At 45.0% G+C, this 27,759-nt stretch overlaps 1 protein-coding gene across 5 annotated transcripts in view; it reads right to left on the reverse strand.

Moving 5' to 3' along the window:
• The window catches only part of VOPP1 (VOPP1 WW domain binding protein), a 94,448-nt gene that overhangs the window by 43,538 nt on the left and 23,151 nt on the right, over nt 1–27,759 (reverse strand). For 3 of the 5 annotated variants that reach the window (XM_017975209.5, XM_078342467.1, XM_035253460.3), the window contains exon 2: nt 2,756–2,814. In XM_017975209.5, the coding sequence (XP_017830698.3) occupies nt 2,756–2,814 (59 nt within the window). Of the gene's footprint in view, nt 1–2,755; nt 2,815–14,664; nt 14,796–27,759 lie in introns of those variants that run through there. The other 2 variants (XM_035253459.3, XR_013523885.1) reach the window with 1 other exon arrangement.

Genomic DNA, 27,759 nt, shown 5'->3' on the forward strand with positions numbered 1-27,759 from the left:
ACCGCACCACAGGGGGAATGTGCTCCATGCCACCGCACAGGTCACTTTAAAATGGTTAATTCCTTTCTCTGAGGGTCACCTCAATTAAATAAAAAAGTAACAGGGAAAATATATGAACTCTGCACGAACATGATGACAAACCTCAGGTGCCATGCACTGGGCCAGGCGGCAGGGTTATGGAATGCGGAGCCCACAGCCCCATCCCGAAGCACTTGCCGCATGGTGCAGTTCACTGGTATTGTCAGCTCTCTCTCAGAACCAAAACAGGGAGGGAGGAACAAACTCTTATGGGGACAGGGGAACTGAGTCAGAAGAGGCTCAGAGAACTAGGAAATGACCAAAGGTCCCCTGCATGGGTCGGCACTGCTGACTGAATGGTGGGAACTGCAAGGAAATGCATCCGCTCAACATCAAGGATGGCCACTGTGTCGGGCACTATCCCAGGCCTTGCTGGGGAGTCAAGTATTTATAACTTATTGCCCTCATGAGACTCACAATAGAGAAGGAAGATAAAGCCAGACACTCGCTTGAAAGTCTACTGTTAAAAGGACCTTGTTCCTGATGGTTTAAGCAAAAAAGTGACAGGAACATTTAGAAAGAAGTGAGAATTGGATGGAAGAAGAGGCTGAAAGGAGACCAGTTACAAAGTTTCTGCCGTGGTTCAGAGGGGCATTCACAGATCTGGGTGTGGGTGAGTGCACTAGGAACCGAGGGGAGAAACAGAAAGACCAGAGGCAGAACCGAAAAGACTAGTGGGTGGGTTGGGGTTTCCTGGCACCATGAGGTCAGAAAACCTTAATTCACGTACGAGGCACAGGACAATGCTGGGCTTGGAGTAGGTGCTTAATAACTGTTACCTGCTGTTATTCCCATGCTGAGCTTCGTGTTCTAACAGTGACTTGGCTTTTCCATTTTTCTGGACAGCGCACCTAGAGGGCTCTGGATCCTCCTCCCCACCATTGGAAGAGACAAGCAGGAAAGAAAACCAAGCCACAGGCCTGAGTGACAAGAGCAGGGCTTGTCTTTGTGTTCCCTGGCTCCAGCTCAATGCAAAATACTTTCATAATATGCAGGGAACAAGTGAATTAATAAAGAACAAATGAACAAGTCAATACAAGAACAGCAGTGACCTCTGATGCCCAAGCTCTGACAAAGCTCATCTATAAAAGAACTAGAGAAATAGGTTTTCAAAGCAGCACACACAGGAGGCCCAAGGTCCACATTTGCACAAGAAGCTGAACAAGGAAATAAAGTGTACTGATGAAAATTCATTACTCCGAGAAGACCCAAAATATTTTCTCTTCCTGTTATCCCATTACCATTTCTCTTCAATCTGACAACTCCGTAATTAGAGCCCAAGTCCTTACACTGCTGCTTTATTTTCCAAGTGGGATCTTTCTGCAGCTGCAGAGGCTTCCTGCCACGGCCCCCACGCCATGGGGCATATTGACTCCTGCTTGTCAGTATAAAACCAAGACTCGGAACATGGCCAGCTTACCTGTGCTCCACCCCCACTGACAGATGGACAGCCTTCCCCTCCTACACTGGTTCCTCAAGAATGACAAGGAAGAGGCTGGGCAAGGTGGCTCACACCTGTAATTCTAGCACTTTGGGAGGCCAAAGCGAGCGGATCGCTTGAGGTCAGGAGTCGAGACCAGCCTGGCCCACATGGCGAAACCCCGTTTCTACTAAAAATACAAAAATTAGCTGGGTGTGGTGGTACACGTCTGTATTCTCAGCTACTTGGGAGGCTGAGGCACGAGAGATTGAACCCAGAGGCGGTGGCTGCAGTGAGCAGAGATCGCACCACTACACTCTAGCCTGGTGGCAGAGTAAGACTCCGTCTCAAAAAAGAAAAAGAAAATAATGACAGGTAAGAAAAAGGTATGTTCCAGCAGATTAAAAAATAACCCTTTTTGCTATTATTATACATCTTCTATCCAATTCCCTATATTCTAGAATATACAGTGTTTCTGCTAGACTACAATTATATGCCTGAGGAATCTCAGGTTTTACAAAATTCAATACTAAAAATAATAGAGTTTTTGGGAAATTTTGGTTAGGTATTCCACTCGATACCTAAGGAACTTCAAAACAGAATCAAAAACAAGAACTGATAATCTGGAGAGTTAATGTGGCCACTGAGGTAGGTGGCTCCACAGGGCTGGTGGCTACCACAGCAGTTATTACAAAAGCACGAAAACCACAGGGAGAAAATGCAGCCATGCCCTCATTACAGGAAGACTGGCAGACAGTGAGGGGGCCCTGGAAGGCGTATAACCTGCTCTGAGCTGAGAGGCTGTGATGGCAGCTCTCTGGGGAGGAGGCCTCAGAGACAGGCGATCGTTGTGCCTTCCTACACATGTGCACAGACGCACCCACACACACCATCACAGTGGCTCCGCTGAGGTCCTAAGTCTACTCCTACGATCCTTGCTTTCTTTGCCTAGGAAAATGTGTATAAGCCAACATAACGTTTGCCTTCCACAGACATGTCAGCCCCATTTTCCCCTCACATGAGAGCTTACCTGCATCACAGAACAGGGCACGGGATTTCAGGTCACCCTCGGCATAACTGGTCTGAGTGGGCTGGATACCCGGGTGAGGTCGCCTGCTCATCCCCCCGTGAGGCAGGCCTGGCACCACAGTAGAGACTGGGCCACGCCGGGCTTTTCCTATCCCACACCCAGACCTGACAATTCCCAGAGAAAGGTACTGCCATAGAATGAAACCACAGAAAAGTGCAAATACTTACATATAATAGGTTGGATATAGTCCTTCAAAATACCAGCAATGCTTTTTGGCTTCTGTGCACTGCAAATAGAAGCAAGAAAAACTTTGTTAGCACTCAGGAATCTGCATTTTGTTGAGAAGGTCTCACAAAGGCAGTAAAGAAAGATGAGAGGACACAGCTTAACCCAGGAAAAGCTGGGATATCAGGGCAGACGATGTATTACGCGAGAGCCCTCCCCTTTCTCATGACTTTCTATTTTTTTTTTTTCTTTTTTTTTTTGAGGCTTGAGACAGAGCCTCCCTCTGTGACAGGCTGGAGTACAGTGGTGAGATCTCTGCTCACTGAAATCTCCAACCCCCTAGTTCAAGCGATTCTCTTGCCTCAGCCTCCTGAGTAGCTGGGACTACAAGCGCACACCACCACACCCAGCTAATTTTTGTATTTTTAGTAGAGATGGGGTTTCACCATGTTGGCCAGGATGGTCTCAATCTCCTGACCTCTTGATCGGCCCACCTTGGCCTCCCAAAGTGCTGGCATTACCGGCGTGAGCCACCGTGCCCAGCCGACTTTCTATTTATTTAAAACATCTATTTTCCTTTTTTTTTCGGTAAACTTTCATGAGAGATACGAGCATTTTAATGAAAAGGTAAATTAAAGACAATTTACTGTTTAAAATGTACTTGGTATGATACATCAGATTACACAAGAATGCTAGAAATAAGGCACTGCAAAGACTTCCCCTGACCCTCAATGTCTGTTTTAGGAAGACATCTCCGAAAAAGCAGCTTCTCCACTCCTTCTGGAATCTCTCCCTGGTTCAGCCTGCCTGCCTCCACTCCTGCCTCCACCATGTCCATCAGGGTGACCCAGAAGTCCTACAAGGTGTCCACTTCTGGCCCCGGGGCCTCCAGCAGCCTCTCCTTCACGAGTGGGCCCAGTGCCCGCTTGAGCTTCTCCCGAGTGAGCAGAAGTGGCTTCCGGGGTGGCCTGGGTACAGGCTATTCTGGGGCCAGCGGCATAGGCATGGGAGGCATCACCACCGTCACCATCAACCAGAGCCTGCTGAACCCCATTAAGGTGGATGTGGACCCCAACATCCAGGCCGTGCGTACCCAGGAGAAGGAGCAGATCAAGACCCTCAACAACAAGTTTGCTTCCTTCATCGACAAGGTGCAGTTCCTGGAGCAGCAGAACAAGATGCTGGAGACCAAGTGGAGCCTCCTGCAGCAGCAGAAAATGGCTAGGAGCAACATGGACAACATGTTTGAGAACTATATCAACAACCTGAGGCGGCAGCTGGAGACTCTGGGCCAGGAGAAGCTGAAGCTGGAGGCGAAGCTTGGCAACATGCAGGGGCTGGTGGAGGATTTCAAGAACAAGTATGAGGAAGAGATCAATAAAGCGTACGGAGATGGAGAATGAATTTGTCCTCATCAAGAAGGATGTGGATGAAGCTTACATGAACAAGGTAGAGCTGGAGTCTCGCCTGGAAGGACTGACTGACGAGATCAACTTCCTCAGGCAGCTGTATGAAGAGGAGATCTGGGAGCTGCAGTCCCAGATCTCCGACACGTCTGTGGTGCTGTCCATGGACAACAGCCGCTCTCTGGACATGGACGGCATCATCGCCGAGGTCAAGGCACAGTACGAGGAGACTGCCAACCGCAGCCGGGCTGAGGCGGAGAGCGTATACCAGATCAAGTATGAGGAGCTGCAGAGGCTGGCTGGGAAGCACCGGGATGACCTGCGGCGCATGAAGACTGAGCTCTCCGAGATGAACCCGGCTCCAGGCTGAGATCGAGGGCCTCAAAGGCCAGAGGGCTTCCCTGGAGGCCGCCATTGCAGATGCTCAGCAGCGCGGGGATCATGCACTCAAGGATTCTCATGACAAGCAGAAGGAGCTGGAGGCCGCCCTGCAGCGGGCCAAGCAGGACATGGCAAAGCAGCTGCGTGAGTACCAGGAGCTGATGAATGTCAAACTGGCCCTGGACATCGAGATCGCCACCTACCGCAAGCTACTGGAGGGCGAGCAGTGCCGGCTGGAGTCTGGGATGCAGAACATGAGTATCCACGCGAAGACCACCAGCGGGCTATGCAGGTTGTCTGAGCTCTGCCTATGGGGGCCTCACAAGCCCCGGCCTCAGCTACGGCCTGGGCTCCAGCTCCTTCAGCGACATCAGCTCCACCAAGGCTGTGGTTGTGAAGAAGATCGAGACCCGCGATGGGAGGCTGGTGTCCAAGTCCTCTGATGTCCTGCCCAAGTGAACAGCTGCAACAGCCCCTCCCAGCCTGCCCCTCCTGAGGCTACCCCAGAGCCCAGGAGGGAGTCTGCTGTGCAGGGGAGCGCAGGGAACAGGAGACCCACCTGACGCTCAGCCCTAGCCCTCAGCCCACCTCGAGGAGTTTACTGCCTGGGGACCCCCCCCCAGCACCACCCCCCCGGCCCATGCCTCCAGCTGCAAAACAATTCAATTGCTTTTTTTTTTTTTTGGTCCAAAATAAAATCTCAGCTAGCTCAAAAAAAAAAAAAAAAGACAGACATCTCCAACAGCATTAGCATTTCTAGATCTGTGTATTTCAGAATATGCTAAAGCCACATTCGAACCTGTATCTGCCAGATGCTGCAAATCACGGTTCACTCGCTGCCCTCTCTCATGTGCAGGAAGACAAAGGAGGAACAAGGAAAGACAATGGGAGCCTCTCCTGGGCTTTCCAGGTAAGATCAGCTTCAGACATCCACAGGAAGGGCAGGGCAGGGGAGTGTGCACAGGCCTTGGAGCAGGGGCCAGATGCCACCTGGAGGCTCCTACAAACCTCCAGCAAGTGAGGCAGGCCAGCGTCCCTACTGTTCAGGGAGCTCTCCATGCAGAGATGCTCTGCCTATCTGAACAAGGCCTTTCTAAAATTATTCCATTTGTGCTGTTATTTTTGTTTTAAATTCATAACTTCCTACCTCCATGATCTAGTGTATCGACCCCCATGTGTAAATAAAACCTTCAAAACCTTATGGTGCAAAGCTCCCAGCAGCAGGAATACTGGCAAAGGCACAGGAAAGCAATGCTTTATTTGGGTGAGGCAGGGTTGTCCTGCCCAAAGCCCCTCCTCCAGCAGGAGAATGGCTAGGTCAGCTCCCTCTTAGCCTGTCTGCAGCCCCAGCAGCTGTATAGCAATGCCCTCCTGCCACAACTGGCCTGCAGCTGGAATGGAGTTAGAGACAGGCCCCACATCTATAGCAGCATGCCATGGGAGAGGTGAGAGCCAGCATCAGGCTGGCGACATGTGATGGGTTCTGAAAATGGCACGAACCCGTGGATTTTGGAGAATGTGCTTTAAGATACTCAGAGGTATACTCAGGCAGCCTGGAGTGACCTAGTTTTATTAATGGAAAATGAGTTTAATTTAGACTAGGTTAGCTCCTGTCCAGTTTAAGAAATGAAGCTCAGACAGCTGACGAAATCAATTTATTTTGGCAAGGAAGAGCGATTTCAGGTCTCTGCCCCAAATTACAATTCATTTCACTAGAGTCTTCTGTGATAAACGGAGAAACCAGGTCTGCCTTCCATGTGTCACTTTAAACATGTCTTCCTTATTCTCCATCACCACCACCAATGGGCAAACGTTCCTGGAACCTGACACTTAAGTTCGACACAATCAAGAAGTGAGGCCAGGGAACAGCAGAACTCAAGCTCACATCCCCCTTCCTGCCTGGGGCCTGGCTACTCCAAGGCTGCTCCACAGAGACAGGCCACAGTCACGCAGCGAGAGCTGGGCGCACAGGCTGGCCCTGGAAATGAGGAGTGGCTCTGGCCTCCACAGCAGCCTTTTCTGCAATTCCTCTTGGTTAAAGGTTCCCAGATCTGAAGCAGCCACTTGATACTCTAACATCACATCTCCATCACTAATGCAATGCGTTTCAGAAAAAACTTTTTCTTCCAATCAGACAAAATAATGCCACATTTCTGAATGCACATTGTCTCTGGGGTATAGGGATATAAGGAATATGCCACTTTACAAATTAAGGCACCAGGGCCCTTAGTGAGAGTCTTCTTCCGGGTCACATAGCTTCTTTGCCGTGGCAAAATTGACAGTCCCCGGCACAATATCTTCCGGACTGACCAGAACTCCCCTGAGGAACTTACTCTGCCCACCTCTAGCAAGAAAGAACAAAGGCCTCTGAGAGCTGGTGTGAGAAGATCCCCAAGATAATGGTGTTAGTGAAAAGCATATGCAGAAACAAAACACGTTCAGTACGCCATCCTTGACGCCAAAGGAAACGTGTGTATTTGGCCTGCTTTATACAAAAAGAATCATACAGTGTACACATCAAAACATCACATCCATCCCATAAGTAGGAACAATTATTATATACCAATAAATTTTAAAAAAATCACAGGAAGGATTATTTTTCACATAATAGAGTATGTGAAAATTGATCATAAGGGTCATTCTTGTCATACCCAACTAACAAAGCCAAGGCCAGAGGGGAAAAGCACTGAGAGCACATAGCACTGCTCTAAGAAGTCATTCTGGGCAAGCCTAGCTGCCTAAACTGCCTGCCGTGACTCTCAGACTAGCTTACCCAGCCCCATCACTCACCAATGAGAGCTTCCCAGCTCCCCAAAACGTCACTAGTGCCAAAAAACAACTCTCTTTCAAAACAACCCTGCAGGTGTGGTGGCTCATGCCTGTAATCCCAGCACTTCTAGAGGCCGGAGAGAGCAGATTACGAGGTCAAAAGATCGAGACCATCCTGGCTAACATGGTGAAACCCCGTCTCTACTAAAAATATAAAAAATTAGCCAAGCATGGTGGCGCGTGCCTGTAGTCCCAGCTACTCAGGAGGCTGAGGCAGGAGAATCACTTGAACCTGAGAGGCAGTGGTTGCAGTGAGCCAAGATGATGCCACTGCACTCCAGCCTGGGTGACAGAGCGAGACTCAGTCTCCAAAAAAAAAAAAAATCCCTGACCTTTCTCCTTTTTTATAAAACTTCCAAACTTCTCTTTGTTCTTCAGACATACTGAAGACCACCTAGTCAGTGTGTATGGCCCACACTGCAATACTCACTTCCTAAATAAAATGTTTTAAATTTAGAGATCTGTCTCTGTAAAAAACAATGAAAATGCTTACCTGTGGAGGATGGGTGTAGTGGAAGGGACAGGGACAAGAGTAAGATTCTTCTGAGTGTATCTTTTTATATAGTTTGACTTTAGAACTGTTTTCTATATTCATATAATAAAGTTAAATAGAAAGTATTTTTTAAAACCACTCTTCTCAGAATGAAAAGATTTACGAAAGACTACCATGGCAAGATCACACATGTCCCCTTTAGGCCGGGGGCAACTAAGCTGGGTAGATGCCTGTGATGTCAGTGCTCACAGGGGACTGGCAAGGACATGCTCCTCTGGGGCCCTCCCTGATGAAGGGCACCAGTTCCATCCCGCTCTTCCTCTGGCATTTTTCTGGAATATTCCCTAACTTCACGGCTGCCTATTTGTTGGTTTCTCTTGCTTAGTTACTTGCTAATAACCTTTTGCCATTTCTCACTAAACTACTGAAATAAAATGTATTTTGAAAAACAAAACCCCACTTTGTTCTTTTACAAAAACTACTCTTAAGAAAATATTAAGGCTACATTTCCTGAAACAGAAAACTCCCTTAAACAGAGCTGCCTGGCATTAAAATGTCATTCCAATTTGTTGCTGTTGAAATTCAGGTGTTTGAAATTTGGTAATATCCTGGAAAGTGTGTCACTAGCTGGACTTTTATAGCAGCTTTCTCCTGAAGAATGCCAACATCATAATACACATATATACTATCTCACTATAGTTAATGAATGGAATGATTCCATTTGACAGCCAGATAACATGAAGAACAAAATCACAGGTCTCATTAGTCAACTGAAAAACCGCAAAATGAGGACACAGAAATCCTGACAATTGTGGTTGTTGAGCTTTTCCTTAATAAATGCTTGCTAACTGAACACCAGGTGTCAGAATCAGCCTGCCCAATATAGGAGGACGCAGCCTTGTGATGGGAATGGAGACCAGGAGGTGGTGAGGCACACACCTGCCTGAGGAGCCCAGGGTTGAAAGCCAGGTGCTGCCAAGCTGAAGTCTGCTGAGAAAGGCAGTCTCTGCCTACCAAGTCCAAACTTCAAATCCAGCGCCAGCACCAAGACTCAAGACAAAGCCAGACAGTTGGAGCTGTGGTCAAAGGGGAGTTTGCCAGGGACAAATAAGAGGGATCTTGGCTTGGCATGGTGGCTCATGCCTGTAATCCCAGCACTTTGGGAGGCCAAGGCGGGTAGATCACAAGGTCAGGAGATTGAGACCATCCTGGCCAACATGGTGAAACCCCGTCTCTACTAAACAATCCAAAAAAAATAGCTGGGCATGGTGGCACACGCCTGTAGTCCCAGCTACTCAGGAGGCTGAGGCAGTAGAATTACTTGAACCCAGGAGAAGAGACTATGCCACTGCGCTACAGCCGGGGTGACAGTGCAAGAATCAGTCTCAAAAAAAAAAAAAAAAAAAGAGGGATCTCCAGAGTACTCCTGACCACCAGCAGGCATGCAGATGTTGCCGCACAAGCAAGCAGGGGAGGGAGGCAGAAAGAAGGCCCCGCGCTGGGTCACACAGAAGCACAGGAGTTGATGGGCAAAGGGGAACCCACAGGAAAAGGAGGAGCCAAAGAACCAGAGCTCTGGGTTCTGGCTTTAACTGCAACCTGCCAGTCATGCCGCCAACCAGTCTGGTCTCAATCTCCTCATTTCTAAGGCAGGAGGGACTCTCTTTCCTGCTTTATGAAGAAACTGAGACTGAATGCATCGCAATGCCTGGCCAGACACCTCTGTCTCTGTGTCTCCTCTGGAACAAACAACTTCCAAGGCTCATGTTACGTGGTCCTCCAACAACCAAGCAGAAGCAATGCTTCCAGATCTCTTGAGAACAAAGGTTCTAAATATGTAATGCCTTACACATGTGCAGAATTTAGTTTTCCAAAATCTCCCTTAAAAAAAAAAAAGGCTCTCTCAAAAAAAAAGGAAAAAAAAAAACAACCCTTAAAATGTATGTAAATCAAGGGGGAAAAAAGTGAATTTCTGGGTTTTATTCCCACTCTGAAAAGTCAGTCTACCCATTTTGCGCAGATACTACTACCATGATTTCTTAAGGATCAACCGCCTGGGGAAACAGAAATTGTGTGTCTGAGGAGAGGCTGACTGCTTCCTATTACCAAGCAGGCATTCTCTGTGTTCAGGATGCTGTCCTGGGCTCTGGGAATACAGCAGCCCTGTGTGAGTGCCTGCGGGATATTCCTTCCATGTGCACAGCAGAGACAGTATGCAGAGCCATGCACTTCTTGAAGAGTTCATGAAAACAGTAACATACAACTTACAAACTATGAACACAGCAGAGGGTGTGGGCTTACAAGGAAACCTTCAGGAGCAACTCCCTTGAGGGGATCTACAGTTCACACTGGAGAGGCCTGAAGGATGTCTCTGCTCCGGGAGGACTCCTGACACCCAGGGTTCAAGGTCCAGGGTACCTACAGATGTAGGTAAGCCATCCCAAATATAGTTATCCCTATTTAGGTGGGATCCAAATAAGCCCTAGAGAGTAAACCCTTGCTGATCTTGAACAGTAATCCTCATAGTGATATAAATTACTCCTCCATGTGCGCTGAGTGAGGAAGGACGCAGGACGCCACTGATGACGGGTGCTTCTCCCTTTTCTATCCCAAGCTAAAACAGAGCCGCACCACAGGCAGCCACAGCTGACTTGGCGGGAACTGAAGCTTGTGACTCCGGGATGTGAGGAAGTGAAAGAGCAAGGTCAAGGATCCAAAACAATGTGGACTTTACCTAAACTCCACCTGTTCTGCTTTTGTTAAGTGCAGGGGTTAAAGCAAGACCTTTAGATAAATAGCAGACAAACTTGCAAACGAGCAGCTCACTGACAGGACTCGTTTCACTGACCCCTAGAAAGTAAGGATCCTTTTGTTACTTATCATGGCAACAGCTTTGGCCAATGGTCTGTCCTGGGCCAAAAGTCCAGGGTTTGCTTCAGGATGGTGGGACAGGATGAGGGAAGATCAGCCCAAGGACTCCGTCTTTTTCAAACAGGAGGGGCTCCCTGCTGTGCTTTGTGCTGCTTTCACATTCATCAAAAGCTGAACTTGACACACAGGCAATGAGATCCCAGCTGCTTCCAGCTCCAGCCCAATTAGAGTGGGCTTGCTATACTCAGCACAGGCTGAGAACAAAGGGAGCCTCACGGGTGCTGGCAGGCTTGATGCTCAGGACCAGGGACAGAAGCAAAGGGCAGGGGGAGCCTGCTCAAAGTAGAGCGACAATCTATGCAGGGAATGACAGGCAATTATCTCAAAGTCTCTGAATTTCAATTATAAATAGGACCGATCATGCTTCAAATTCCTGTACTGGAATTTCAATCAGTTCCCTAAATGCTAATTACTTAATCCCCGGGTTTACCGGACCTTCTGTTTCTCAGGAATGTCTTATCTCCAAGGAACCTTGATTTTTTAGAGATGACAGTATGAGGCTTCTCACAAGCACCATTTCTGAGTGGGAAGAAAGCAGATAAACTCTTCAAAAACAGAAATAAAAGATCCCCCGTCTTATAGAAGAAACCACATCTGCAATTTATACACGGCCGGCCAGCAAATAACAGAGATGAGGCACCACCAGTATCGTGGAGATTCCAGGGATGCTGGCTGTAAACCATAAAAGAATCCCAATCACAGACCCTGGGGAAATTCTGTCAACTCTCGTAGCTGACTCTGAACAGCTGCTTTGCTTTACCTGCTTTGCCTTCAACAGAAGGACAGGGGAGCAGACCACCTCACGGCCTCTCATTCTAGCAGGTAAAAAGCCTTATCCCCAGCAGGTGAAAATTAATCAGTAATCAAACTTAAAAGGCAGCAGCAGAGGAAACTATCCAAATACAATAGGGCCAATAGCTTTAAACAATAAAGACTTTACACGACTTGATAAGAAAAAGAAAAATTCCAACAGAAAAAAAATAAAACTGATAGATATGAGAATTTTTCAAGGAAACACAAAAGACCAAGAAACCTATTTTTAGAAACAATATTCATTAATAATCAAATAAATATAAACTACAACAGTATGGTTTTTACCTGTCAAATTGGCATTAAAAAAAAATCCCATAGTACCTATTGTCAACAAGGGCATGAGGGAAAAAAACCACCACATAATTCTGTTGGGAAAAAAATGTCTCAAGAAGACAATTTTTCAATACATATCAAAAATCTTTAAAATGTACATAACTTTAGCCAGTTTAAACAATTGAGAACAAGTGTTATTTAAAAAACGAAAAACAAGGCCAGATACCGTGGCTCAGCACTTTGGGAGTCTGAGGCAGGCGGAAACATCGTCTCTACTTTAAAAAAAAAAAATAGCAGGGCGTGGTGGCCCACGTCTGTAGTCCCAGCTACTTTGGGAGGCTGAGGCAAGAGAATTGCCTGAACCCAGGAGGTGGAGATTGCAGTGAGCCAAGATCTCACCACTGTACTACTGACTGGGTGACAGTGCAAGACTCCATCTCAAAAAAAAAACAACCTAAAAATAACCAAAATTTTCAAGATGGGTTTTGCTAACAATAAGACATCCAAAAGATGTATTTGTAGGCATTTACTATCAGAATGTAGACAAACATAATTAGGAATATTTTGCTAAAAAAAGTTCAATAAAATAATATATCCAGAATTGTATTTTTATTATACATCATAGGAAACACAAAGTAACATGGAAAGCCATGTACCAAAATACTGACAACTAATTATGTTTTAGTTGGTACTAGAGATGATTGTTTTCCACTATACATTTTGGTAGTAAGTCTCCAAGTTTTCTGTATGGAACTTCAACATTTTATTTTTAAATCTCTATTAAATTTTATTTTAAAATGCAGCCCATGTAGTACCCAAAAAAAGAAGTGGAAACTGGATAGGAAAAGATATTTAAACCAGCCTGGAAAACACAGTGAAACCCTGTTTCTACTACAAATACAAAAATTAGCTGGGAGTGGTGGTGCGCCTGTAATCCCAGCTACTCGGGAGGCTGAGGCAGTAGAATCGCTTGAACCCAGGAGGCGGAGATTGCAGTGAGCTAAGGTCGCACCACTGCACTCCAGCCTGGGCAACAAAATGAGACTGTGTCTCAAAAAAAAAAAAAACAATAAATAAAAGACATTTAAAATAAGAAAATATGACTGTTAACAAGAAAGAACATTCTCCAGCTAGGAATTAAATAAAAACTAACAGATAAAGTTTGTGAAAAATAATATACAAGGATAGAAAGGTGTATTCAAACAAATACAGAGTCAGCAATTAAAGCTGTATTCGTAGAAAGTTTAACATCATGAAAAATGTTTATTCCACATAGTTAATTTAAAATGCATTATAAAATGCATTATATATATTTAATTTTAACAATGTAAAAATAAATATATTCATAGGAAAAAGAATAACATAAGCCTAAATTCACAGTGTTATATTTGGATGGTGTGATTTCTTTTTAAAATCTCTCTGTACTGAAGCCTCAATTCTGATGATAGAGGCTGCTGCGGCAAGAGACAAGGGACAAGAGTCCTCAGTGAGTGCTAAGGACTGGACTCGCCGCAAGACCCAGCAAACACACGCACTCAGGAGCTCCTACTCATGCCCACTCAACACAAGCGTTCTGAAAGCCATGCTTTTAAAATGTAATTATCAATACAAATCACAATTTATGACAGTTGGATCAGGAGATCCAAGTCCCAGCTCAATTTACTGAGGTTTAGTTTATACACTGTAAAATCACCCATCTTCAGATATAGTTTGATGAGTTTTAGGAAATGTATACAGCTGTGCTGTATAAGACTCTGGGTAAAGATTTTTAATCTTTACCCAGAGTCTTGCCTTTGCTATACGGTTCAATTAAAGAAAATCATATAACTTATAGTATCTTCTGTCTGGATTATATGTTGCTGGATATATCAGCAATTCCTTCCTTTCTAGTGTTGAACAATATTCCATTCTACGAAGACACCACATTTTGTTTATCCATTCACCAGCTCAGGGACATCTGGGTGGATACTGCATTTTGGCTATTATGAATAATGCTGCCATACGCATTTGCATACAGGTCCTCGCATGGACAGATGTCTTAATTTCTTGGGTACATACCAAGAAAAGTGGAATAAGTATATTCCACTCCAACACCTGGAGTGGAACTGCCAGGTCACATGGTAACTCATATAACTTGAGAGACTGTCAAGCTGTTTTCCAAGGCAGCTGCGCTACTTTACACTCCCACAGACAATGTAAGAGGGCTCCAGTCTCCCCATAGCCTCCACTAACACTTATTCTCTATTTTTTGATATTAGCCATCTGGTACTGTACTGGTATCTCATTGTGATTTTAACTGGCATTTCCTTAATGACTAATGATGTCGGCACTCCTCATTACAGCTCAATCAGAAGGCAAAAACAGTAGCTGCCATACAGGGAGTGCCTGTGAGCCACCAGGTGCTCTTCATGTGAAATCTCACTTAACATCATCACAACCCTGGGAGTTAGGTGGTTTACAAATAAGCAAACTAAGGTCTCAGACAGGTGAATTAACTTGCAAAGGTGACACAGGACCAAGCGGAAAGTCGGCATCTGACTTCAGGTCTGCTGGTTTCCAAAGTCTGTACGCTTTCTGTGGCAATGTCTACAAGCTGCAGTTTGCTGTGTCATCATAATCCATGACCCACACTTTGGAATGTCTGTCAAATCATTCACATGGAACTGGAATGAGACTTATTGTAGGCATTATTTTGCTGTATAGAAAAAAACTAAAACGACTGAATCCACATGAAAGACCTTATCTCTATGCCCCAAAATAATCTTTTATGAGTTAGGAATTCTACCTTTCGGCATTCCTCAACTCTCAACACCGTCAATTACTGTATCTCCAGGAGCAGAAATCAAACACAAGCGTGCCAGCAGTTTTGCTAAGAAGACTGTTCTCTGCAAACAGCATGTCCAGCCCACCATGAAACTGCAAGAGAAAGGAAAGGAGCAAAGTCCAGAGCCCAAAGCCCATCAGGGTGCAAGCCATGAAGCATCCTTGCACTCTCAGAAATGACTTTTTAGCTGCCAAAAATACTCAGAGGTGCCATTCTAGGCAAAGAACCACATAAAATGAATGTAAGGCCTGAGCCAAAAGGGTTCATGTGACAAATTTTCCAAATGCCACAAAACATCATTCATTCAAAAAACTGATGTCTGAGAGATTTAATTACAATGGCCTGAAAGCAGGGATAACAGATGGAAATATCAGTGCTACTGTTATCTGCTGGCAACAAACGAATATAATTAACCTTTGTTATGGGCTCAATTCCAATAGCAATGAACAGGGACCAAACCTTTGAATGCTCTCCTTAAAGGTCTAATCCCAAAAAGTCATCCTTTTGAGAAGGAGTCTAGTTCTGTCGCCCATGCTGGAGTGCAGTGGCGCAATTTCGGTTCACTGCAACCTCTGCCTCCTGGGTTCAAGCAATTCTCCTACTTCAGCCTCCTGAGTAGCTGGGATTACAGGCATGCGCCAACACACCCAGCTAATTTTTGTATTTTTTATAGAAGCGAAGTTTTACCCTCTTGGCCAGGCTGGTCTTGAACTCCTGACCTCAGAGGATCCACCTGCCTCATACTCCCAAAATGCTAGGATTACAGGCGTGAGCCACCACACCGGCATGTCATCCTTTTTGATGTAATTGAAGAGTGCAAGAGTAACATTATGAAAAAAAGTCAACAGCTCAGCTCTGCCACCTCCTGATCTACAATTCGGGCACCCAGCTTTGATTATATCATACATAACTGAAAACAATGACAGGTGTGTTGTTTCCAACTGCTACTCCCCCAAAATGAGATAACAGATAATGTACTGAAAGACTACTCTCCTCCAGTTGGGCCTAAATCTTGGCCAGCAGATCCAAAACGCAATCACCTTAGTTAAGAGAAAGTATCAGTTTCTTACCTTTTGCAGACAGAAATATCCAGAAAGATTAATAAGTAGAGCAGCTCCAGGAGCAAAATGCCAAAAAGTGGGTAAGGATTTCCTCACTCAGGTTGTGCACTACCCTACCTATTTGACTTCTATTTTAGAGGGAAAGTGTGTTGGATTCTCTGATGACACATATATTTCTGTAAATCTAGATCCTAATTTCAGCACGAGAGACTGAAAGCTGAGATTTGATTAAAGCCTGACTAAAGCCTGAATACATGATGGTGTCATCCACATCTAAAGGTGATGTGACTTACTAGAATAACCACGCACAGCAGCTGCGACATGCCTGCTTCTGTGCCTCAACAGTGACCCAACCTTGGTCAGGTCACTGAAGGTCTCTAGGCTTTGGTTCTTTGTTTATAGAATGGAGAGAGGTATTTCTGTCTTGCCTTGAGGGTTACAATGCAACCCGCCTGGCACATGCACACTATTCTCAGAGCCCCCCACTAAGTCGTTACATTCTGCACCATGTGGGTTTAATTCTAGAGAATCATGGTCAAGTAAAGCTCAACCTAAAGATGCAGTTAACATTCTTTACAACCTACTTTCATGTTTCTATGGAGAGTGGGAATATGGAAACTGTGATCCAAAGTGAATCAGAAAAAAAAAAAAAAAAAAAAAAACAGAAGTTTAGGAACTGCACTAGTTACAACCACCAGCTTGGAAATGATACCCTGGTGTGGAAAAATATAGCTCAAAGCAATGTGAGGGAGCCTCCTCCCCTTTCCGTGGATGTTTTCATGACTTATGGCACACCCTGTCAGCACTTTCTTCCTAGGAAGGTACTGGGAAGCACTGCCACGGGTACTGCTCTCATTCCTTTGCATTACTAACAAATTTCACACCCCTTCAATTCTGGCAATATTCACTTTCATTAAATCTGGTAGTATCCAATCTAGAGTCAAAAAGCTATTTCTTGTGCTCAGGAGTCTTTCTATTTCTTGTCATGAACTGATCTACTATAAATGTTAAGGGACTAAACTGTCATAGCAAATTCGAGGAGAGTCAGTTCCACATGTTGCCCCAAAGCAGGATCTGTGTATTGGAAGGTTCTCAGGGACTCTGAGGTGGTGTGCGGGCCTAAGTTAAACCAGGAGGACTGAACATATGTGCCAGGAAGGTGATTTTGGGGCCAGTTCTCTCTCTCTCCTGAACCCAATCAACTCAATCATTTCTGTTTATCACAAACTCACATGCGTGCCTCCTAAAAGATGGTTCAGCCAGCTGCCTCCAGGCCAGACCAGTGAGGATGGAGGCCTGTCACTCCACATTGTCTGTGGGTACATGCAGGGGGTAGTGTGGGGCTCTTAAAAAGCAGTCCAAGGGCAGCAGCAGGGATGCCCCTTCCTTCCCCACTCAGGAAAAGAACCACTGTCCATCCACTTCCAGAGCCATCAGTTATAAATATTTCTTCTCTCATTTAGATTTCCCTGTACCAAGAATAAAAAAAAAAAAACCTGCCTCCTCTGAGTCAGCCTCAGACATGACCGTGGTTGACTGTGCTGTCTGACGTGTTTTTAATTATGAAAGAGGAAGTGGCTATGTGGGATACCACCTCAGAGAACCTTCCAGACCTGGGGGGGTCTCACTGACTGGAAACTCCCCTCCCTGAGCCTCCACTTCTGTAGATGGGATGGACTCTGCTAACTCAAAGACTCCCCCTACTACCCACCAAAGGAAAGTCCCCATGGGGGAGACGAGGCAGTGAGGCTGGGTGTAGAACAGCACTCGGGTAAATCCTGAATCCCCACCTGGCCTTCCCTCCTCAGTTGTCAACACGGTGATGGCGTTGAGCTTCAGTGATGCTGCCTGGGACTCACGTTTGTGTCCTCTGGTCCTCCCAGTCTTTCCTTCTTACCTTTTCTAGCACCCAGTGTGTAGTGAGTGGGTAGGGAGGGAGGTGAGCAAAAACACCCACAGGAAGGAGGACAGCACAACTCAGGTCCACAAGCAACACCTCTGCCTCATTGCTGTAAATAAGCAACAGCTTTTCCACCCAAAACAAGTCGTTTGTGCAAGGTTACCAGCAAACAGTATAGCTGTCTCCCAGCCCTGTCAGCTATCATTCCTAATAGCTGTCAGTGTGTGCTGCTTGTTAAATCCGTGAAGGAAATCATTTCATGTAGCTTTTTTTTTTAAGGCACTGCAGAGCAAAAAGAATGGTAGTAAAAAAGCAAGTGCAAGCAGATGACAGAAATTTCTACAAACACTTAATAGACAATCCTTAGGCTTCGTTCAAATGTCTAAATTCCATTGCAGGACTTGGCTGTCAAAAGAGAACCATCTCTTGCTTCATTTCTCATATAATTTCCCAAACCCTCTGGTCTCAGCCAGTGCAAGATCCGGTCATGGTCACCTGTGGCTTGGGCCAATTCTCATTTCCCCTGGAGAGCAGTTGCCGGGGAGGGTGAGCTGCCCCAAGTTTCACTCTGACTGGAGGTAAACTCAACAACATCATTTCTGCATTAGTCGTTTAGAGCCCTGGACTCAGTACTTGCCCCCAGCTGGGTTTCTGTTTTTAAGCTTGTTGTGCAATGTGCCCAATTCTGACCCAATTCTGGCTGGGCCCAGGGAGCTGTCAACAGCCACTCCTCCCCACCCATTTGTTCAGCCATAGCCTTCACGTAGGTGTCCTGCCCACAAAAGAACACCAGCACACAACACTATGCAGTGCCCACCCCTGAGCTGGGGACTCTCTGCCAGCTGCCACCTGGGATCTCTGCCAGGTGCCCACAGGAAGCTCATAGCAGATATCTCTAGAGCTGAGTGCTGCTCCCACCCAGTGCTCTGGACTTCAGGGAAAGTACGGCCACCCATTAGCTCACCCCAGCCACATGCTATTCCCCAGTGCCTCCTGTCTTCCCACTCCATCCACGTGGACATCAAGCCCTGTCTCTCCCCTGGACACTCCTGACTCACCTCCAAGGAGGCCAGCCTTGCTGGCATCAGGAGCCAGAGGGTGAGACTGCTGATGGGGGAGAAGGAGAACAGGAAGACACAGACAAGAGTGGAGGAGTCTGCAGCACCTGCCCCAGGACCACTCCCACATCCAAGCCAGGCCAAATGGCCTCTATCACCAAGACCTGGCCGGGGCGCTGCTGACACCACACCTGCCCCTAAACTTCTCAGCAGACTTGACAAAGCTCAGAGAGCTACGCGGGGCTCTGTCAAAGACAATCAGAAAGGAGGGCACACAGCACAAAGACAATCAGAAAGGAGGGCACACGACACACCAGATTGGAAAATCTCTAGGGGCTCCCCATTCACTGTGGGTTTCTCTTTGTTTCCCCTTGAGGCCACAAGTCCCTTTCTTTTGAATGGAACTTTATCTTCAATGGGCTTAATTACACAAACAGGCAAAAGAGTGGGGCTGATGGGTCAGGGCAAAGCTCCGTGAGCTCAGAGGGCACTGGGACAGGCTCCCCTGGAAACCTTGCTGCCTCACTGGCGGTAAAGTCTAGACCCCAGAGAGTGTCCTGCCAGCGTGGCCGCCCCCTCCCGGACATGATCAACTCTTCCTGTCTCTGCTGCTCCTCCCAGCACCGCCCTGCCCGCCGCAGCCATTTCCATCCGCACACCTCTAGAGAGGCCTAGGTCTACTTGCTTCCATCTGGTTTCCACCATCGGAGTCTCAGCCTCAGTGTCACTTGGATGAAAATTTTCAAGACTTCCAGAAGGTGTGTTGTTAGCTTTCCCCTTGGAGCTCTGATTAAATTTAACTATCAGCACGCTAGCCGCTAGCTTACAAGGAATCTTCCCTTCCATGAATTTGGTTCTGTTGAGGCCATGGGAAGAAATATGCTGCCCTCGGCCAGCAGGCTTCCTCAGTATTGTATCTGCTGTCCTGGGATGCAGTCAAGGGCACTGTCCCTCTGTGCAGAGGGTGGGCAGGCAGACACCAACCCACGGCACATGTGAGGCTATCTCAAAGGCCATGTTCTTTCCCTGATGACAACCGACTCTTTCCCACACCTGCCCCACACTTTGTGCCAAGCTAGGATCCTGCACACAGGGCCTTGCCTCCTCCTGCAGGGCTGGGTCTTCAGAACCTCCTTAGGAGCAAGAGCCCCATCTCAGCCACCCTGTTGGCCCCAGTGTCTGTCCCAAGTGTCCTGCCCACAAAAGAACACCAGCATACAACACCACGCAGTGCCCACCCCTGAGCTGGGGACCCTCTGCCAGCTGCCACCTGAAATGAACAATGTTTATGTTCTTTGCTAACTTGATGCTCAAATATCCTCTCATAATCTAAACACAAGCTCTTCCTGCCAGGCTGCACAAACCACACAAAAAGAACAACCTTATGGTCCAACGAATTCAGGATTCCACAGCCCAGCTGAGGATCACTGTAAACTGTGCTTTACATACATGGTTTAATGGCAAACATAATAATCCACCTATACAAACTTGCAAAAGCACAGTAAACAGGTATTTACCCAAAAGTTTTGCTGAGCATTGTGTGTAATGGCAAAAACACTTCAAACTATTTAGCTGTCCACCAAGAGAGGGCAGATTAAAATGAGTCATGGCCTTTCCTATAAAGAAACACTTTGTAACTCCAAGGGGAATGCTGTGAGTTTGAGCTGCTGATGAGGAAACACCTTCATGCAACATATCTTAAGAAAAAAAAGGAGAAGCAAGATACAGAACACTGTGTATAATATGATCCCATCTATGTAGTTTTAACTAAATATTTGGGTATACAAACTTAAAAAAGAAGAGTTCCACAAGAAACTTATCAGAGAGGTAAACCTCTTTCTCTGCAGAGAGTCTGGGGTTGAGAAGGTATTAGTGAGGGAAAGGTCCCCACATTTTGTTTCATTCCATTTTTTTAATTAAAAAAACCACAACATGTACATGCATTCACTGTGTTTAAAAACTTACAACTACCAAACCAATATCTATGCGAATAAGGAACAAGATCAACACATGAAATCCCCAGATGATTTAAGAAATGTCATTCCAATTGGTATTCACCCTTTTATCTCAAAGATTCAACCAAACTGAATTCAGTTTCTCCCCATTCCTCTCTCCTTGCCTGTCATTAAAACAAAACTAATGAGCTGTGAAAGGGCCACATGTGAGGCTGAAAGGGAAGGAAACAAAGGATGTGAATAATTCACAACTGGATCATCGGCCCCGCTGTGAGCTCAGCAGCCCCTGATGTGAATGGAGTTGAGTCTTTATGGAGGTGGCGTCCTGAGGAAAGGCTGCCTTCCTGAAGGAACCTGGGAAGAGACCGCCACAGGCAGGTTCAGTAAGTGGCTGCTGAACCAACTACATGGACAGGAACTGGGGCTCAATGGAGAAACATGTTATACATACACATACATGCATATTTGTTATACACACAACATAAAAGTATACACACACATACACACAGACTCCCAAATAAGGGAACAGCTACTAAGAAGAATACTCATAAATTAAGACAGATAATCCCCAACTTAGGGATGGTTTAGAATTTAGGGCTCATTTTCTCACAGAAATAATGGTATAAATGTTGGCAAACTTCCCTGGCTAGCTAACACATGTCTGTTTAGCTCATAAAATAAATGAACTGCCATTCTATCCTTGTTTGACTGGCCCAGAGTATCTGCTGAGGTTAGACCCCTGAATGTCACCTGGTTAGACCCCTGAATGTCACCAACATCGCTGTGCTTCTGTTCTCTGCAGCTTCAAGGGCTGACCTTGCTCCAGGTTCCATCCGCTGCCCAGCCCAGTGCACACATGGAGCGGAGATTACACGTTTACAGACTCGGGATTCCTCCAGGCACCATGTGAGGTGCCCTCACAGAGCCACTCACCTGCAGGCTGCTTCCCTGCAGTGTCAGCTCTCCACATCCACTGCAGCCTCAACGCAGGAAATTTACTACTGAATTCACTACCACGATGACACTGAGACAGTCAATGCCACCATTTTATGGCAAGGTTTATTTTTATGTCTCTGGCTTAGCTCTCAAAAGGGTCCAAAGAGACTTAGAGAAATAAATACCATTTTAAAATACTACGAAAAAGACAACACCAAAAGCAAAAGAAAAGAGGAAAAAATACATAAAGTGGGCTTTATGTATTGAAACTTAAAACTCTTGGGCAGCAAATAATACCATAAAAAAGTATCAAGATGGTCAGGCGCGGTGGCTAACACCTGTAATCTCAGCACTTTGGGAGGCCGAGGCAGGCGGATCATGACATCAGGAGTTCAAGACCAGCTGGGACAACATGGTGAAACTCGGTCTCTACTAAAAATACAAGAATTAGCCAGGCGTGGTGGCGGATGCCTGTGATCCTAGCTACTCTGGAGGCTGAGGCAAGAGAATCGACTGAACCCAGGAGGTGGAGGTTGCAGTGAGCCAAGATTCTGCCATTGCACTCCAGCCTGGGTGACAAGAGCAAGACTCCATCTCAAAAAAAAAAAAAAAAAAGTAAAAGGACAACCCACAGAAATGGGAAAAAAAATACTTGCCCATTATCTAGCTGATAAAGTCTTACCACTCAATATCAAAAACATAAGCCATTAAAAATGGGCAAAGGAGTGACTGCCAGTAGGTACAGAGTTTCTTTGTGAGGTGATGAGAATATTCTTGATCATGGCAATATTTGCATAACCGTGAATATAAGAAAAACTGAACTGTACACTTTAAGTGGATTAACTATATTATATGTAAATTCTACCTTAGTAAACATGTTATTTTTTAAATGGGCAAAGGATTTAGATACACCTTTCTCCAAGGAAGATATGCAAATAGCAAATAAACAAATGAACAACATTAGTCATTAGGGAATTACAAGTAAAAATCACTGTGAAATGCCACTTCCCTCCCACTAGTATGACTATAATAAAAAAGACAAACAAATATTGGTGAAAATGTGGAACAATTTGAACCCTCATACATTGCTGTTGGGAACACAATGGTGCAGCAGCTTTGAAAATCAGTCTAGCAGTTCCTCAAAAGGCTAAACAGTCATCACATAACCTAGCAATTCTACTTGTAGATATATATTCCAGAGAAATGAAAACATATGTCCACAAAGACCTGTACACACATGTTCACAGCAGCATTATTCACAACAGCCAAAAAGTGGAGATAATCCAAATGTCCATCAACCGATGAATGGATCAACAAATGTGGTGTAGCCAGTTATTCAGCAATGAAAATAAAGCACTGGTTCATCATACTATAACACAAGAGAAGCCCATCCTAAGGGACCATGTGTTATATGATTCCACTGATATGACAAGTGCAGAAAGTTAATTTACAGAGACAGAGAGGAGATTAATGGTTGCTGAGGGCTGGGGGTAGGGTGGGGCAGAATCAGGACTGACTGATAATGATCCAAGGTTTTTTCTAGGAGGAACAAAATATTCCAAAATTAGATTGTGGTGATGGATGGAAAACCCTGTGACTGTATCAAAAATTGAATCATACAATATAGATGGGTGAGATGATGGAATGTGAACATCTCAATAAAGCTGTCTACAAAAATAAGAAAAATCCAGCATGTATTCTTTTCACAAATTTGTATGGATTCCTAACAACGGCCACATACTTGTGGGATACGCATGGTATTTTGATACAAGCATATAATGTGTAATGATCGAATCAGAGTTATAGAAATACCTACCAGCTCAAATATTTGTCACTTCTTGTGTTGGGAACATTTCAAATCTTCTCTTCCAGCTATTTTGAAGTATATAATTAATTACTGTTAACTATAGTTGCTCTAATGTGCTACTGAACACACATCTTATTCCTTCTAAGTGTATTTTCATGCCCATCAACTAACCCTTCTCCATCCCCCTCTCCCCACTACCCTTGTCAACCTCTGCTAACAACTCTTCTTTTCATTACCTACGTGATTAGCTCCCACATATGATTAAGAATAAACAGGCCCACACGGTGGCTCATGCCTGTAATCCCAGCACTTTGGAAGGCCGATGCAGGTGGATCACTTGAGGTCAGGAGTTCAAGACCAGCCTGGCCAATATGGTGAAACCTCATTTCCACTAAAAATACAAAATTAGCTGGTCATGGTGGTACATGCCTATAATCCCAGCTACTTGGGAGGCTGAGGCAGGAGAATCACTTAAACCTAGGAGGCGGAGGTTGCAGTGAGCCAAGACTTCACCATTGCACTGGAGCCTGGGTGGCGAAGGAAGACTCCATCTTAAACAAAAAAGGAATAGGCAATATTTGTTTTTCTGTGCCTGGCTTATTTCACTTAATATTCTCTATGTTCATCCACATTACTGCAACTATTAGTATTTCATTCTTTATGATGGCTGAATAATATTCCATTGTGTGTATAAAACCACATTTTCCTTACCCATTTGTCCACTGATGGGCACTCAGGTGGACTCCATATCTTGGCTATTATGAGCAGTGCTGTAACAACATGCAAGTACAATATCCCGTACTCCCATGTACATCTCTTCAACATACTTACATCCTTCCTTGGAGACATGGGCATACAAATCCTTTGCCCATTTAAAATACCTGGCAATGTGACTGATGGAATCTAAGGTAGTTCCATATTCTTAATTTCTCTGAAGAGCCTCCATACTGCTCTCCATAGTACTAACTTACATTTCCCCCACCACTGTTTGAGGGTCCCCTTTATCCATATCCTCAGCAACATTTATTTTCAGTCTTTTTGATAACAGCCATTTCAACTGAGATGAGGTGGTATCTCCCGGTTTTGATTTGCATTTCTTTAATGATTAGTGATGTTGAGTAATTTTGCATATACTTGTTGGTCATTTATACGTCTTTTTTTTTTTTTTTTTTGAGAAAAGTCTATTCAAATAATTTGCCCATTTTTAAATCAGATGATCTGTTTTTTTGCTATGGAGTTGTTTCGCTATTGAGCTCCTTATATATTCTGGTTATTAATTACATGTCAGATGAATAGCCTGCAAATACTCCTCCCATTCTGTGGGTTGTCTCTTCACTTTGTTGTTTCCTTTGCTGTGCAGAAACTTTTTTAGCTTGATGTAATCACATTCGTCAATTTTTGCTTTGGTTGCCTGTTCTTCTGAGGCCTTACTCAAGAAATCAGAGCCCAAAACAATGTCCCAAAGCATTTCCCCAAAGTTTTCTTTTAATATAATACTTTCATAGTGTTAAGTCTTACATTTAAGTCTTTGTTTGATTTTGAGTTTATTTTTGTACATGGCGAGTAACAGAAGTCTACTTTCATTCTTCTGCATATGGATATAGTTTTCCCAGCACCATTTATTGAAGAGACAATGTTTTTTCCCCAATGGATGTTCTTAACCCCTTTGTCAAAAATCAGCTGGCTATAAATGTGAGGCCCAGCATGTATTCTTCTGTGCTAATTTGTAAAATGCATTCTTAAAAGATTTTAGCTGACCAAAGGCAACACAAGAAGAGAAATTGGATGAATATGATAAAATTGGAACAAAATAAACGCACACGATGGCATGATTTTAGTAGTTTGGGGCAGTAGGGCTGGTGGGGGAAGGAGATGGCCCCACACTCAGCTCCAAGGCTCCTGAGGGCCAAGGCAGAATGGGGAACACCGTCAGTCATAACATCACAGTGCCCGTCGGATAAAAAAATTGTGAGAAGAGACAGTCTTTCTCAAGAAGCAAACAGTCCTTCTGATACTGCAATGTGGGGAAAACTCCTTTTTGGGTCTTCCCAAAAAGAACACAGCTCTGACTGGCTTGGAAGAGTGGGGGTTTCAGGGGGGACCTCACCAGAAGGGAAACTGGAACTGACAAATGTAATCTGACATTTAACTCTGAAAAGTGTTGCTGAAGGCTTCTGCAGAGTTGGTGGAGACCTTGGGAACTCAATCAAACATTTGAAATAAACTAAGGTAATGAAACCACGAGGCCATATTGAACTCAAGGAACATCAACAAAGTTGTCCAATAAAAGTGTAATTTTAGTGTCCACAGTTCAACCTCAGCAAAATGGAAATAGCCATCATAATGACAGCACTGAGTGTGGATTTAACTAATTATTTTATACACATTTTACTTTCTTGTAATAGGTACTGATATAAACAGATATACTGAGAGGATAGAGAAAGAGAGATTAAACAATGCCTAGCACTGTGAAATCAAGAACTAGAAGCTATATGTATTATTTTAAAATTTGGAGGCAAAACATGAAAAGAAGATGCTAAATAAGAGTTGAAAGTAGTTCTTCTGAGAAGCAGACCACATGGCAGGGCATGGGAAGGCTGTGTTAAGCTTTGACACTATTAAACTTTCAACTTATATGCATGTATTACTTTATTTAAAAATTTTTAAAAATGAAATAAACTTGTTGAATAAAGGAAAAGTCACTTTTGGTCCATATTCCCGGTGATCATCATTTCTTCAAGGGGACACAGGTGAGACCATGCTAGGAGAAGAAAACTCTATCATCAGGAGGGGCATCCTTCTGGGTCACTGCTGCCCCCAGTGCTGTCAGGTCCAAGAACGTGCTGCTCTCCCCGGTGAGGCCTGTCTTGATGTCAGGATCCCACCAGCCCCACACAAAGCAGCACATGCCTGACCTGTGGCAGGAGGGAGGCACTGAGAGGCACAGCCAGGACGGAAGAAGCCTGCTCTCTCCCTCTTCTTTCTGGCCCAGTATGCATGGCCGAATTCACCTTACAATAAACACAGGTATGACTACACCCCAGTGTGACTAGAAAAATAATACAGACGTGACTGCAGCTGGAGTCACAGCTTGTGGGTCACACTGGTTACACATCCACTGGAACTCACGGGGGACCTGCCAAGCTGAACACCGCCTGCTCGTGCTCTATGCTTAAGGCTCCGTCTGGCAAGCCCCACATAAGCTCACAGATCTACCATTTGTGGAGAGCTGCAGCTCTTGTGTTTAAAAAGGAATGATTTGGCCGAGCACAGTGGCTCACACCAGCACTTTGGGAGGCTGAGGTGGGCAGATCCCCAGGGTTTTGAGACCAGCCTGAGCAACGCAGCAAGATCCTATCTCTACAAAAACCACAAAAATTAGCTGGGTATGGTGGCACATGCCTGTAAATCCCAACTACTCAGCAGGCTGAAATGCCAGGATCACCTGAGCCTGAGAGGTCATAGCTGCAGTGAGCTGTGACTGCACCACTGCATTCCAGTCTCTGTGACAGAATGAGACCCTGTCTCAATTTAAAAAAAGAAAAGAAAAGAAAATGTGAAAAAAAGGAAGGATTTACCGAGCCCAGCTGTCCAATCAGAGCAGATATTCACTAAGCACTCCACAGCTCTGGCCTGTGCTGGAAGCCAAGGACTCGGTCGTGAGCAGAGCAAAGGTGGGGCCATCTCCTGAGTTGCAGGACAGTCAAGGGAGATGTAGACAGAATCTGGCCCGTAAATGAAGATATAATTCCAGGTAGTTCGATAAGTTTACATTGAGAATGGCTGTACAAAGAAAACACTTAAGAAAAGGGAAAGGCGGAATTATATGCTCTATAGACCATGAGGTGGTAGGGTGTAAGAAGTTTCGGCAAAACTGAAATAAGCCTAAATGAATATGCCATGGTGGACTGAATCCTGCATCAGAAAAAGGGACATTAATGGAAAAACTGGAGAGATCCAAATAAAGCCATTTTAATTAATAACAATATACCAATGTTGGTTTAAATGCAGCATGGCAATGTAAGTTGTTAAGTCAGTGCAAAGTGGGTTATACAGCAACTCTGTGTTGCTCTGCAAATGTGTTTTGCAAATTTTCTATAAATCTAAAATTATTCCAAAATTAAAAGCTGCTTTAAAAAATACACAAATATATTGTGCTCCCCCTCCAAGAAACAAATGACAACAGCACCATCACTGCCCCTGAATTAAGGCCCCCGCTTTTAAGCGCAAAGGGAGAGGTGATGGAGTGGAAGCCAGCAGGACCAGAGCTCAGGCCAAGGAGACCCTGGGAGCTACTTCATGGGATCAGGTCTGCATCCAAAAACCAATAGGAAGCACC

Source organism: Callithrix jacchus, chromosome 11 (assembly GCF_049354715.1).
Source record: "Callithrix jacchus isolate 240 chromosome 11, calJac240_pri, whole genome shotgun sequence".
Lineage (NCBI taxonomy): Eukaryota > Metazoa > Chordata > Mammalia > Primates > Cebidae > Callithrix > Callithrix jacchus.